Source organism: Ovis canadensis, chromosome 2 (genome assembly GCF_042477335.2).
Source record: "Ovis canadensis isolate MfBH-ARS-UI-01 breed Bighorn chromosome 2, ARS-UI_OviCan_v2, whole genome shotgun sequence".
In the NCBI taxonomy this organism is placed as follows: Eukaryota; Metazoa; Chordata; class Mammalia; order Artiodactyla; family Bovidae; genus Ovis; species Ovis canadensis.
Window position 1 is genome coordinate 107,867,335 of NC_091246.1, and position 13,719 is coordinate 107,881,053.

General features: G+C 42.9%; 1 protein-coding gene across 2 annotated transcripts in view; it reads right to left on the bottom strand.

The window, feature by feature from the left end:
- Nucleotides 1-3,307: 3,307 nt before the first annotated feature.
- Nucleotides 3,308-13,719, bottom strand: part of GALNT7 (polypeptide N-acetylgalactosaminyltransferase 7) — a 134,307-nt gene continuing 123,895 nt past the window's right edge. For both annotated transcript variants that reach the window (XM_069576763.1, XM_069576764.1), the window contains exons 9-12: nucleotides 12,913-13,131; nucleotides 10,581-10,679; nucleotides 9,577-9,705; nucleotides 3,308-5,698 (exon numbers count right to left, since the gene is read on the bottom strand). In XM_069576763.1, the coding sequence (XP_069432864.1) occupies nucleotides 5,561-5,698; nucleotides 9,577-9,705; nucleotides 10,581-10,679; nucleotides 12,913-13,131 (585 nt within the window). In that variant the 3' untranslated portion in view covers nucleotides 3,308-5,560. The remainder of the gene's footprint in view (nucleotides 5,699-9,576; nucleotides 9,706-10,580; nucleotides 10,680-12,912; nucleotides 13,132-13,719) is intronic.

Here is a 13,719-nt window from a genome sequence, read left to right on the forward strand (position 1 = left end):
CTGAACCGGGGTTCACCCTGTGTGCTTCCTTTCTCTCACGTTATCACAGTCTGCTTTGCCTGTTACCCAGTTCCTGAAAACAGCTGCTGCATATTTTTTTGTCCAGTTGCTGCATATTTTTATGTCCTTTTAGGACAATAGCACACTGTTGAGGATGGTAACAATTACTATGCCATGGCCAGACAGGGAAGCCTATTCATCTCTTATTTTTTACGGAAAGTTTCAGTTTTGTTTTGGGCACTTAATCATTAAGACAGCTGGAGTTTATGCGCTCATATCAAAAGCCCCAGAGAAATTTCATTTAAAGATAATTGAAAGAATGTTCTTAGACGTTCTTCCAGATGCACAGTTAAATGATAAACTACATTCTATACATGCTGTGAGGTAGAGGTAACCATTTATTCCCTTGTGGATAACCATTTCAACCCCAGTGTAAGAAGCTTAAGTTATGATCTTAAACTCTTCACTTGACAAGTGGAGGCAATGACATGTCACATATGAAAGACAGGCATACACACATACACATAGCCCTAGAGGGTCTGCAGTATAGCTGTCTTAGTTCTTTTGATTAAAGACTGATTTTAAGACTTTGAAACCAGATAACAAGAGGTACCATTTATATTACTCTGACTACATGACAGGAACTATTCTAAGCATTTCATGTATGTTAACTCATACAATCCGGATAAAAAGCCTATAAAATAGGCACTGTTATTTCCTTCATATTACTAATGGGAAAACTGAGGCATGGAGAAGCATTGATAACTTGCCATGGTAACACAAGTAATTTGCAATGAAACAGGGATGCCAGTACAGACAAGTCCACTGTATATGCTATTCATATGAGCAGATTGTAAACATTTTGTTATGAGAATTAAGGAGCCCTCATCCGACCGCTTCCCTGATGGCTAAAAGGTTAAAGCGTCTGCCTCCAATGCGGGAAACCCAGGTTCGATCCCTGGGTTGGGAAGATCCCCTGGAGAAGGAAATGGTAACCCACTCCAGTATTCTTGCCTGGAGAATCCCATGGACGGAGAAGCCTTGTAGGCTACAGTCCACGGGGTTGCAAAGAGTTGGACACGACTAAGCGACTTCACTTTCACTTTCATCCGACCGCTGCTCAGACGCCCAAGGCCTGATCAACTTACAAAACCAAAACACACCAATCACAGTTATCGGCATTCATTTCAAAATCTTAAAATTGAGACTGGCAAAGCAATTATTGAATTTAGCTTAGAAACAACCCTTCTATTAATCTCTAATCCCAGGGACAGTGCTCCTCCCAAATCATTCTCTCTTTCATCCAATTTTTTTTCAACAGATTCTATTGAGTAATAAGCATTCTCATAGGGCCCAGTACTTCTAAAAGTGCTTTCCACATGGATGAATATTCATATACCCAATTACTGGTCCATTAGCCATCTGGCTCAGGTCATGTACTTGTCATGGTCTTCCATTGAATTATAAGTGGATAAAAATAATAATAAACAAACACACAGCTTGTCCAGAAATGATGATATATAGTCCTCAGTTCAGTTCAGTCGCTCAGTCATGTCCGACTCTGCGACCCCATGAATCGCAGCATGCCAGGCCTCCCTGTCCATCACCATCTCCCGGAGTTTACTCAAACTCACATCCATCGAGTCAGTGATGCCATCCAGCCATCTCATCCTCTGTCGTCCCCTTTTCCCCCTGCCCCCAATCCCTCCCAGCATCAGAGTCTTTTTCCAGTGAGTGAACTCTTCGCATGAGGTGGCCAAAGTATGAGTTCCAGCTTTAGCATCATTCCTTCCAAAGAACACCCAGGACTGTATAGTCCTGCTGCTGCTGCTGCTAAGTTGCTTCAGTCGTGTCCAACTCTGTGCGACCCCATAGACGGCAGCCCACCAGGCTCCTCCATCCCTGGGATTCTCCAGGCAAGAACACTGGAGTGGGTTGCCATTTTCTTCTCCAAAGCATGAAAGTGAAAAGTGAAAGTGTAGTTGCTCAGTCATGTCCGACTCTTAGCGACCCCATAGACTGCAGCCTACCAGGCTCCTCCGCCCATGGGATTTTCCAGGCAAGAGTACTGGAGTGGGGTGCCATTGCCTTCTCCCTGTATAGTCCTAGATCCCTGTAAAAGACTGTAAAGAAATAAACGAGCTCACCTTCACTCCAGGTTGGTGCTCTATCACTTTTTCAGGCACAGCAGCTGAGAAGTGAAGCCATAACAATGGCTCAGAGAGTTTTCCAAACCAACATAGCCACTTACTGGAATGCTGGCAGCAGTACCTTCTCTTGAGGTGTCATGGGTTGTGCTGTGAGGTCCTACAGCCCATTTCTCACTTCATTTGGGAAGGCTTCCTTATCTAGTTGATCTAGAAAATTGTAAAGACTTTACTTAAATTTTTGGTTTTAATACGCAATGGTATAGGAGAATATACTGCCAAGAAAGATACATGTTGCTGGGGTTGTGTTTTGTATTTGGTAAGTGACTTAAAACTGCTATATATAAGCAACCAGGGGCAAAAATAAGTCTTTATGTTTTCTTCTTGGATATAAGCTCTGAGTATTCTAAGCAAATTCTAACCAACACTCAAGCATATACTCAATATATAGTTGTTGCTGTTATTCAGTCGCTAAGTTGTGTCCGACTCTCTGCAGCCCCATGGACTGCAGCATGCCAGGCTTCCCTGTCCTTCACTATTTCCCAGTGTTTGCTCAGACTCATGTCAGCTGAGTCAGTGATGCCATCCAACTATCTCACCTTCTGTCACCCCCTTCTTCTCTTGCTCTGAATCCTTCCCAGCATCAGGGTCTTTTCTAATGAGCTGGCTCTTTGAATCAGGTGGCCAAAGTATTGGAGCTTCGGCTTCAGTATCAGTCCTTGCAATGAATATTCAGGGTTGACTTCCTTTAGGATTGACTGGTTTGATCTCCTTGCTGTCCAAGGGACTCTCAGGAGTTTTCTCCAGCACCATAGTTCTAAAGCACCAATACTACTGTATCTTGCAAACAATGTCTGTGTGTTCTCAGTCATATCTGACTCTTTGCGACCACATGGACTATAGCCCCTCCAGGCTCCTCTGTCCATGGGATTTTCCAGGCAAGAATACTGGAGTGGGTTGCCATTTCCTTCTCCAGGGGATCTTCCTGACCCAGGGATCGAAACTGCATCGTTTGCATCTCTTGCATTCATAGGTAGATTCTTCCAAGGGCCACCTGGGAAGCCCCTTATAAACAATAAAATCAAGTAATTACTTCAAACATGCAGTGTTTAGATATATATAAAAAGGATTACAAGTACTAAAAAAAAAAACCCCATGGATTAAAATACAATATTTTATTTATTTCTCACCTAAAAAACAAGCAACCCAGAATTAAGATATACATAAACTTCTCAAATTTACCCCTAATAAAATTTTGAATATTTATACAATTTCTACAGAAACATACAGTGTATCAAAATCTGCATAAATCAAATTTATAAAATGTGTAGAAATGCATAGTGATATTATCAACTTACAAAGCAAGGATATGGAATTATTTCCAAAACAGCCTACAGTAGAAAATAGTCATTATGGCAGCAGCTTCTGATGTTTTTTGTGTTTGGTAAGGTTTCTGATTTCAATAGAGTCCTTTTTTATAGAGTATCTTAATGAATTGCACAAAATACCCATTTAAAATTTACATGCACAGTTTCTGTGCCACTGTTCTTAGGCCTATGCATAGTTAACAAGGTTATAATCTATTCAACAAGGAAAATGCGACCTACCTGCAAACACATAAGTATTAAACACCAATTCTCTTAGTTTCTTACTTATGGTTATTTTGCAATTATATAGGCATAGAAATGTATTCCTTTTTAAACATCCCTAGAGATGAATGAAAGCTCAAATGGTTGATCAGAGATCAGGAGCAAAATACAAATTGACGATTCAAAATTATAAATAAAACTCTGTATTTAACTTTGACTCTCCAAATTTAAGAGCTAAGCTTGGAAGAAGCAAGTTTGTAGGCTTTTCTTTTTAAATAAATGTAGGTGCTCTTTTCTGTTTTCTTTTTTAAGCTTTAGTGAAATATATTTTTCTCTGGTAGTAGTTTGTGAATTCCTTCCATTGATCATGATAACAGGATCAGTCTCTTATTTACTTGCCATTCCCTGCCTCATTAATTTTCTTTTTATTTATTTATTTTTGCCTCTGATGGAGCATTTTAATCTTGTGGGGAATAAGAGACTATTTAGATATATTGACCACTTGCAGTATTTGGTTTTCCTCTTGTAGGTACTATCTATCTCAATAAATGTGTTAATTCAAACAAGTCTTCTCATTGGAAAAATACTAACAGAAACATACTTCCTAAAAAAAAAAAAAGAAACACTAGGGAACTAACAGATAATTGAACAGAAAGGAGTTCATATTTGTTCATGAACTGTATTTTTCAATACTTTTTTTTAAATTTAAAGACTGTGCAGGGAATTTCATGAAGAAATAAATGAAAGGTCCATTCACCCTTGACTATATAAATTGCACAGCTTAGGTTATAACACATAGTAGTCTTGTAAGGCTTAATCCAACACGGGTTTGGAAATTCTCACCTTGGTTAGAACAAACCTTTGATGTGTTTACAGTGGTGGTGTGTTATTTGTGTTACTCTCATTTCAAGGTTTCCAAATTGAAAAACATTAATAGTTTTCTAAAGTGACAGGTAATGGGGAAAAGCCAATCCTCAATGTCAGAGGACATTTTTTCTCAAGTTAGTAGGCCCCCCTCATGCCTTAGGAGTAGGGACTGACAGAGGGCAATGGAATGCCGACAAGTAGAGGAGTTAATGCCACACAAATCTTCCAACTCTGCAGAACAGCCCTGGATGTTCCATCTTGTCATTTCTTTTTTGAGCCATACAGCATTCAATTTCAGAGCAAATGGCAGCAAGTTAATTCAGTCCTCAGACAGGTAACGATTCCATCAATACCATCCTACAAATTGCATTCAAAGCTCCTGAAATAGTATACCAAGAAATGAAAGAGGCACTAAATGTGTTGAAATTCACCTTTCAAAAAAGCAGCATGACCGTGGAGGAAGGCCACCTTGGCTAATAACCTGTGGCAGTGCTTCAAAAAGATGTAAAATTAAATAAAGACACAACAGGTTGATAATCACCAAGTTACATAGGAAAGTCTGGTTACTCCAACCTTTTTTTTTTTCAAGTGTGTTAAAAAAAAAAAAAATCAAACTGCCTTTCAGACCCCTGAGTGTAATCCCAAAGAAGACAACAATGCTTTTAACTCCGTTCTAAATAAAACAGAGCTAAACGCAAAGATTACCAACATCATCTTAAAACAAAACAAAAAAGATGTAAACATCTACAAAGTTTAAGGTAAAAGCAGTTTTGTAAACAGTAACTGCAGATGATCATGTTATTGTAAAAGTCACAGTTTGTCAACATCCTCAGGCCCCCACGGAGCTCTGGGTTTGGAGCTGTACAGGTGACAACAGCTGCAGCAGGTTTCAGGCGGCTTTCAGTCCTGTATAAGTTTACGTGTCAGTAGGTAGGTTACTGATTTCTTTCATTCCTTCTAAACACTATGGATGTTATTTATCTCCCACTTTTGAGTCATTTTGCTGGAGTCGCAGTCGGAGATGAATACTTGATGGAGGACCTCTGAGCGATCCAAGCACTTTCCAGAAGAAATGTGAGTCAGTCTGTGCAGGTTCTGGAAAACACAGGGAAACAGCGTTACACATGAGCTCTGTGCTATCACTGGCATTAGACAGGTCACCTCCTGGCTTTCGAAAGAAGACAATTCAAGCAAATTGGTCAGGCATGATCCAGCTTCACCCCAGACTCTGGGTTTCTCTTGTCAGTCTTCTACGTCCTTTTGTTGTTCAGGCATGATGTACTGCAGGTACCTCCAATTCAACACATGCAAACTTAAATTCATCATCTTCTCCTCCAGACCAGCTCCTCTAGTTCCTATCCAGCTAGTCCAGCTGTCCTGAGCTTAGGATAGCGCAGCTCAGGCTGCGTGCCCGCCTTCCTTCCTTAGAGTCGCCAGCTGAACACGGACATTTGCAGGGCCTTGGGCTTATACCCTTTCCCACCCCCACCACCCTTGTCTTAGTCGAGTCCTTGTCACCTGCTGGAGGTTCAATTCAGCTCTCAGAGTGCAGTCCTCAGACTAGCTAAGATTGGGTCTGTAGGGTCGAAACAATTTCCTAAGAATACAAAGACCCTAACTGCCTCTTCCACTGTATGGACATTTATACAGACAGTACAAAAGCTATGCTGGGCCAAAGAGCTGGGGCTGTAGGATCAATCAAGGGGTCATGTTCTCCATGGCTACAGACTCACAATTAGAAAAAAAGCCAGTTTCATTTGAGAACATCCTTGATGAAGCAGTAAAACATGTTAGTTTTATTAAGTCTTGACTCTGAGAGACAGTAGGTAAGAATGGCCAGAACATGGGCAGTTGCTGGACTTGAGGGCTGAACGAGTGCCTTTTCTTGTCATGTGACTTGACAGGACAAATCGCAGGCAGATTACAATTATGCAAACTTGGGGCTGAGGAGAAATTTTACAGAAAATAAAGTGAGCCTGTCACTTCAAGGGGAAAAGAAAAACAATATAAAGCTGACAGTTATTTGTTGCCATTGATAAAATCCAAGTTTTCAAGCAAAAAATTGCGTTTTAGAAAACTTGTATCCATCATCAAGAATGTGACAGCACCACAAGATTTAAAGACTTTTCTGGTAAAAAGTGGTTATATTTGTGATTTCAGGGGCAGTGTATGATGAACTGTGCCATCATTTGGAAGATCCACTCAAAGTTTAAGCCAGACAAGTGGGTTTGATGCAACAGAGGACGAAATGCTCACCGACAGGGATTCCAGATCCCACACTGCAAATAACTTAGGAAACTCCTGGCACTTCCCTGACGGTACAGTGGATAGGAATCTGCCTGCCAATGCAGGGGACACAGATCCCCTGATCTAGGAAGATCCCACACGTGGCGGAGCAACACCCCCTGGCAACTCCAGAAGCGCACCGCAACTCCTGAAGCCCGTGCTCTTGGGTCTGGGAGCCACAGCTGTTTGAAGCCTGGGCACCTAGAGCCTGTGCTCCGCAATGAGAAGGCCGTGCAGCACAGCTAGAGCGGAGCCCCTGCTCACAGCAACTAGAGAGAGCCTGGGCACAGCTATGGAGACCCAGCACAGCTATAAACAAATGAGTGAATAAAAAGAAACCACCACCTACACACTCGTGAAGCCCAATTCTCTGAAAAGGCTATTAAGTTACCCCTTGTTTTCAAACTGCATGTCTACCCAAGGCTGGATTTTCCTCAGATACTCAACTCGAACAACATCTCGCAGCCAACTAAATGCAGAAGCAGAGTGGGAATCCAGAGCTCTTCTATGAAACCAGACACTAAAGGCATTTGTGAGACTATAAAACAGTGCTACTCTTCCCATTGTGGTGGGGAAAATAGCTATTTTTCATTAAAAGTGTTATTTATATTAACATGTAATAGGGTTATGAGTGTTACTTTTACACGAATACGTACATCAATACTCATAACAGTTCTCAGGTTTAATTCCCAATTCAGAAACCCCATGAGCTGTAAGCTGCATAACAAATCTCCCTGGGAGTGTGTCAGCAGTTAGTAAAGATGTAAACGGGTCCAGAGGAGCAGAGTGAGAACTGCTGCCTGAACTGGCCTCCTGCTCACCAGTCCAGACTTGACAATGTTTCCAGAATTATCTTCCTGAAAGTACCCACTGTTTCCTATCACTGTGATCCTCAGCTAAGGTCGGTCACTCCCCAAAGACCATAAAAAGTTCCATGCTCTTTCCCATGGAGAACAACTCAGGGAACCAGAAAACACCCAGCTCCTAGAATTCTCTACACTAAGATGCTATGACTCTGCTCACTCGTCATCGCATTTATCCTCCACGAAAAGTCTCATCACACCTCAAGATTCCGTGCAGTGACACTTCCTACCCGAAACTCACCAGAAATAAAGCCTCCTATTAATCTCTCTTTCCTATCCTATGGCACTTTATTTCTTTAATAGCTTGTTTTTGTTTCTTAGTTATTATTTTTGACTGTGCTGGGTCTTCCTTGCAGGGTGCCAGCTTTCTCATCTCTAGTTGTGGTGAGTAGGCACTGGGGTGGCTTCTCTTGTGGAGCCCGGGCTCTAGGGTGCATGGGGTTCAGCACTTGCTGTGTCTGGGCTCCCAGGCTCTGGAGTGCAGGCTCAGTAGTTGTGGCGCATGGGCTTTGTTGCTCTGTGGCAGTGGGGTCTTCCCGGATCAGGGATCAAACCTGCGTCTCCTGCATTGGCAGGAGGATTCTTTACCACTGGGTCACCAGGGAAGCCCCATTTTGCTTATTTTTATTTCTACATTTTTTCCTTCTCTTCCATTATAGTATGATGGGCTTTAGCTATTTTTTGAAAGGCCCCAATGAATATTTATTAATAGTAACATCTGATACACAGACTGATATTCGGTGCTGTGTCCTTTAAAACATAGTATCTAAAATATATGCATCCCATTTTTTATCCATTCCTTCTCATATTGTTTTGCATCTGGTAACCTTCTTTTACTAGTTAATATTGTCCTTACTCACCCCTAGGCTTTACTGCTATTATTCATCTTTCTTTGTGGAAATAAATGCTCTGCCCTCTGGGAGTTATATTAATCTTCTCCTTCCTAACATCAGCAACTGACACAAACTTACTGCTTCTTGGTAATTATCCGTGCAAATATATCATTCCCATAGCTGGGAATATTCAGCTAGGCCATTAACATGGTCACTACACTGCAAACAAGTGTTTTCCGGCAGGGAGTGGATGACAACAAACACAAGATGTGTAAAGAAAGTTAAGGGCTGCCAGCTTCTTTCAGTTTGGGGGAGCTTTTTCAACTTTTTGTTTCACAATAAGTTGATTTACTTTAGCCAAGTCTAGACTTTGAAAATTATAGAGTACCATTCGAACGTTGGAATCCTCAGCTTGGCATACAACACTGAAAATTCACACCTGAAATAGAAACACTGCTCCCACAGAGTCAAATGAAGAACTAAATGTGGCCTTTAAAACAAGCAACAAGCAACACATATCCTGCGTTTAACAGCCAGGAGGAGAAGCTGTGAAGCCTGGAATCCAACATGTTACCTGTTCATCTCTATCGCCACCTGCTGGACAATAGGCAGCACTATTTTAAAAGTTAATCTAAAAGAACCATTCATTAAAACTATATATACATATGTATATATAAATAAGCCATTCATTAAAATTATATATATTATCATTTAGATTAAAAAGATCAGATTTTGATATCAGAAAAATGGTGATGATTGCCTCAGGGAACCCTGGTTTCCCTATGTGGGTAAATGAACAGTGGGTCTGCATGAACCCTGGGTGGTGCCCGTCCATGATGACATTGTACTAGAGAATAAAAGGGGTGCTCTCTTATCAGGAAAATGAGAGGGAAATGCAAGCCAGTGAGAATGCAGATTTTAAGGTTTACATGTCTCAATTCCATATATTAAAATGAAACAGCATATATTTCAGAACTAAGATGCAGAATACCTTGAAGTACTGCCATTCCTTAAATTCATTCAGATTGCAGTGTGTAATCATAACTTTGGATCCATCAGGCCCCTTCGTCAAACACTGGTCGTACTGCATGAGCTGATTGGCTTCATTGATTCGGAAAAGCTATTTAAAACAGAAAGAAACTCAAGTCTTATAATTAGACTCAATGACTACCCTATCTCTCTATCACATTTCTGTATGTTCAGAACTGCAAGTCCAAAGACAGGAATTACTCATTTTGATGGCAGTGAAGATCGCTTCTAACTATTAGAAGACGGCTTCTAACTATTCGGCCTTTTAGATACAGAATCGGTCGTTAAGATATTAATCACACCAACAGTGTGATAAAATGAAAATGTGGAAACAGACCTGATAATGTATCACCATCTAAATTAGAGACAAGAAAAATACTCACATAGGAAGGGAAGAAAATATGTGGTTGCTGTTCTCAGTTGTGTCTGACTCTTGCCATCCCATGGACTGTAGTTTGCCAGGTTCCTCTGTCCATGGGATTTCCCAGGCAAGAATAATGGAGTGGGTTGCCATTTCCTCCTCCAGGGGATCTTCCCAACCCAGAGAATGAACCCACGTCTCCTGCATTACAGGCGGATTTTTTACCATCGGAACCACCTGGGAACACGACTGGTAATAGAATCCCAGCTTCTTGGGGGGAATATGTGGAAAACTGAACAATATCTGAACAAACAAAACTGTTAGGGAGTGAGGCTTACATAATTTTACACTCAAGCAAGAATATATTCTAGTCTCTTATATGAGACACAAATTCTAGTTTGAGGTTGCTTACGTAAAAACCAATACTGCTCTTATCCCCTCATTTAAGCAAATGCTTCAGCACTGTTGGTTTTTCACAGAATGTTTTACTTTATCAAACAATCACAGTTACCAAACTGAAAACCAGGCTAAAGCCTGTGCTGCATCAGCGCGCTGGCTCCCAGTGCAAACCAACTGCATCTGGAAGCCTGGAGCCAGCGGCGTACCTGATTCCCGCCCATCCTGTGGCAGGGGCCCAGCTCCACAAAGCCTCCATTGGTTTTCCCCATGCTGTCGATGCAGTACACAGTTTCAAAGCCTCTGATCTGAAAGAAATGAACAAAGGGTCACAGGCCGGTAACGGTTTAGATTCTGATAAGCTCTAGCAGGAGGTCAGAGAACTTTGTCTTGGGGCTGAGGTCCACATGGAGGGTGGGGTATGTGCAGCCTGGTACCTACTGTCCCTGTCAGGCCTCTGGGAAGACAGAGCTATAGTCATCTCTCAGACCACTTATGGTCTTTTTTTTTTTTTTTCCCTACTTATCATATTGATTTGTGAAGCAATTTGGTTACATGCAAAGAGATAGAGAGGGTTTCCTGTTGTTCTTAGATTTATAAGGTTGTTTATACTTGAAAAGTCACTGGTTAGGACTTCCCTGGTGGTACAGTGGCCAGAAGTCCACCTGCCAGTTCTGGGGACACGAGTTTGATCCCTGGTCTGGGAAGACTCCACATACTGAGAAGCAACTAGGCCGTGCTCCGCCAGAAGAGAGCCCCTGCAATGGGAAGCCGGTGCACCACAGCCAGCGTGTAGCCCCCACGGGCTGCGGCCGGAGGAAAGCCCGTGCAGCAGCCAAGACCCAGCCCAGCCCAAAAGCAATAACAATGGTAACAATTAATTAATGTAAAAAAGCCACCGGTTGGATAGCGTGAAACCACTTATGGTCTGAAAGTCAACACTGGAAGGGGCTCATTTCAATGAAGGACCTTGGCCTATACATTTCGATAAAAGACAACAGAAGAAAGAAATTTAAAAATACCATGAGTACCATTTCAGATTCATGAGAAGCAGAGCGAAAGGACCTGACTACAGTGGTCACAGAGACTGGCCCTAAGTATCTAGACCATCAGTGAACCTGGGAAGTAAGGCTCCCACTCCTGACAGCTGTATCCAGGGGCTGGGGTTCATGGAGGGGCAGAGGGGTAGCTGTGACCAGCAGAACGGGCAGTGAGGCTCCTCTCTGACTAGGGACGTTGTAAGTAATAATAAATAACATGTGCGCTCAGTCATGTCCGATTCCTTGCGACCCCATGGACTGTAGCCCACCAGGCTCCTCTGTCCATGGGATTCTCCAGGCAAGAATACTGGAGTGGGTTGCCATTTCCTTCTCCAGGGTATATTTCCCACCCAGGGATCAAACCCGGGTTTCTGGCATCTCTAGCTTTGGCAGGTGGATTCTTTACCACTGAGTCAAATGGGGGGAGTCAAGCTATAGCTGACAAATTAAACAATACAGACCACCTATGGGAAAACTGTATATATTGTAAGTACGTGGCAAACATGTGCTTCCATCTCTGGAATGCATGTTTTGTTCAAAAACAATCTTCTCCCTTTTTGGAAATACTACTACAGATTTATAACTTGACTAGAGGTCACTATTGGCGTCTGTTGGCAGCTGGATGTACTTGTCGGGGCTCTGGGACAGAGGTCTGGGTTAAAGGTGGACATCTGAGAGCCATCAGCGTGTGAAGGGTGGGCTCTGAATCCTCTACTGGGCAAGCTCACCAAGAGAATTCATCCCTTCCACACAGAAGGCTCTAGGCTAGTGAGGAATTCTCGAGAGGAAAAGATAACCAAACTGAAATGCAGTCTGGGCTTTCAGGGGCTCTGGTCCAGCTGGGAGTTAAACACAGCTCATCAAAATAGAAGACGGAAATACGGGACAGAGAACTGTTAGGATAGAGGAGCAGAGAGAGATCGAGCACATCCTGCTACCCAAACTACTGACCTCTTACCAAAAAGGGCAGGTCAGTTTGCTCTACCTGCTTCTCTAAGCGCTGGGGCTCCTCAGGGACAGATCTAGCCTCTTACCTCTGCATTCTTCCCGCTCAGTCCCACGAAACGTCCTGCGGGCTCCAAATACATGTCACAGCCTTAGATCTACATGTAGCCTCCTTTCTGGGCCCAAGGTCTCCTAGACAGCCCAGTGGGGTGTCTACCAGGCCATGTGTGCCCTCTTGACCCCTCCCCATGCACCCTCACTGGCAACTTCCTCATCGTGGCTGACACCCAATTTGCTGGGCAAATATCGGGTTTGGCCAAAAAGTTCATTCGGGGTTTTCTGTGCCATTGCATGGAAAACCCAAACGAACTTTTTGGCCAACCCAATAAAACCAAACTAGCTGTCTGCCTGGCCCACACCCTCCACTCACTTGCCTTGTTTTCCACCAAACTTCCCCGCCTCAAATTCTTCTCTCTTCCCCAACATTTCCATCTCGCTCTGCTTTCTCCTGAGCTCAGTCTCCAAACACACACACGACCACCCAGCTGACACTTACTTCTCCCCAGTCGACATTTTTGGGCGGCAGAGGGTAGTGTGAGGTGATGTCATAAGCTATTTCTTCCATGAACCATTTGAAACTCTTACAGTTGTGATCTTCTCGAAACTTCTTCAGCTCTGATATATCCCCATATGCTAAGGCCTTCGATTCAGGGCGACTGGCATAGAAGTAGTCTTTGTACTCATCCCACCAGACCTCCACAACTCTAACGTAATTCTGGGGAAAAAAAAATTAACATTATAAAAAAATAAAAATATTTGTACTATCATAAACAGTCTCTTCCTGACATATGAAATATGACAAACTCGTTTCAAGAGGATTGTATATTTAATGAAGTGTGTGCAAGTGAGCTCATGACCCTGACATGTCACTGTCATGAGTGTTCAGCCAAAGAGTGGTGGACACAGAATCTGGTGTCACGGTGCTGAAGGTCACGTGTGCGTGCGTGCTCAGTTGCTCAGTTGTGTTTGATTCTTTGTGACCCCATGGACAGTAGCCCACCAGGCTCCTCTATCCATGAGATTCTCCAGAAAAGAACACTGGAGTGGGCTGCCATTTCCTTCTCCAGGGGATCTTCCTGTCTTAGGGATTAAACCTGAGTTTCCTGCATTGGCAGGCAGGTTCTTTACCACTGCACCACCTGGGAAGCCCTAAAAAGGTTACACAGTCTAAGATAATATGTTCTCTCCTGCTGATGAAGTTGAGTGAAGAAAGGGTTCGTGAGAAGCTGGCTGGAACCACCCCCAGCCCCTCACCCTGTCCCCTGCCCCTGCCCAGAACAATCTCCTCTCTGAGCACCACACT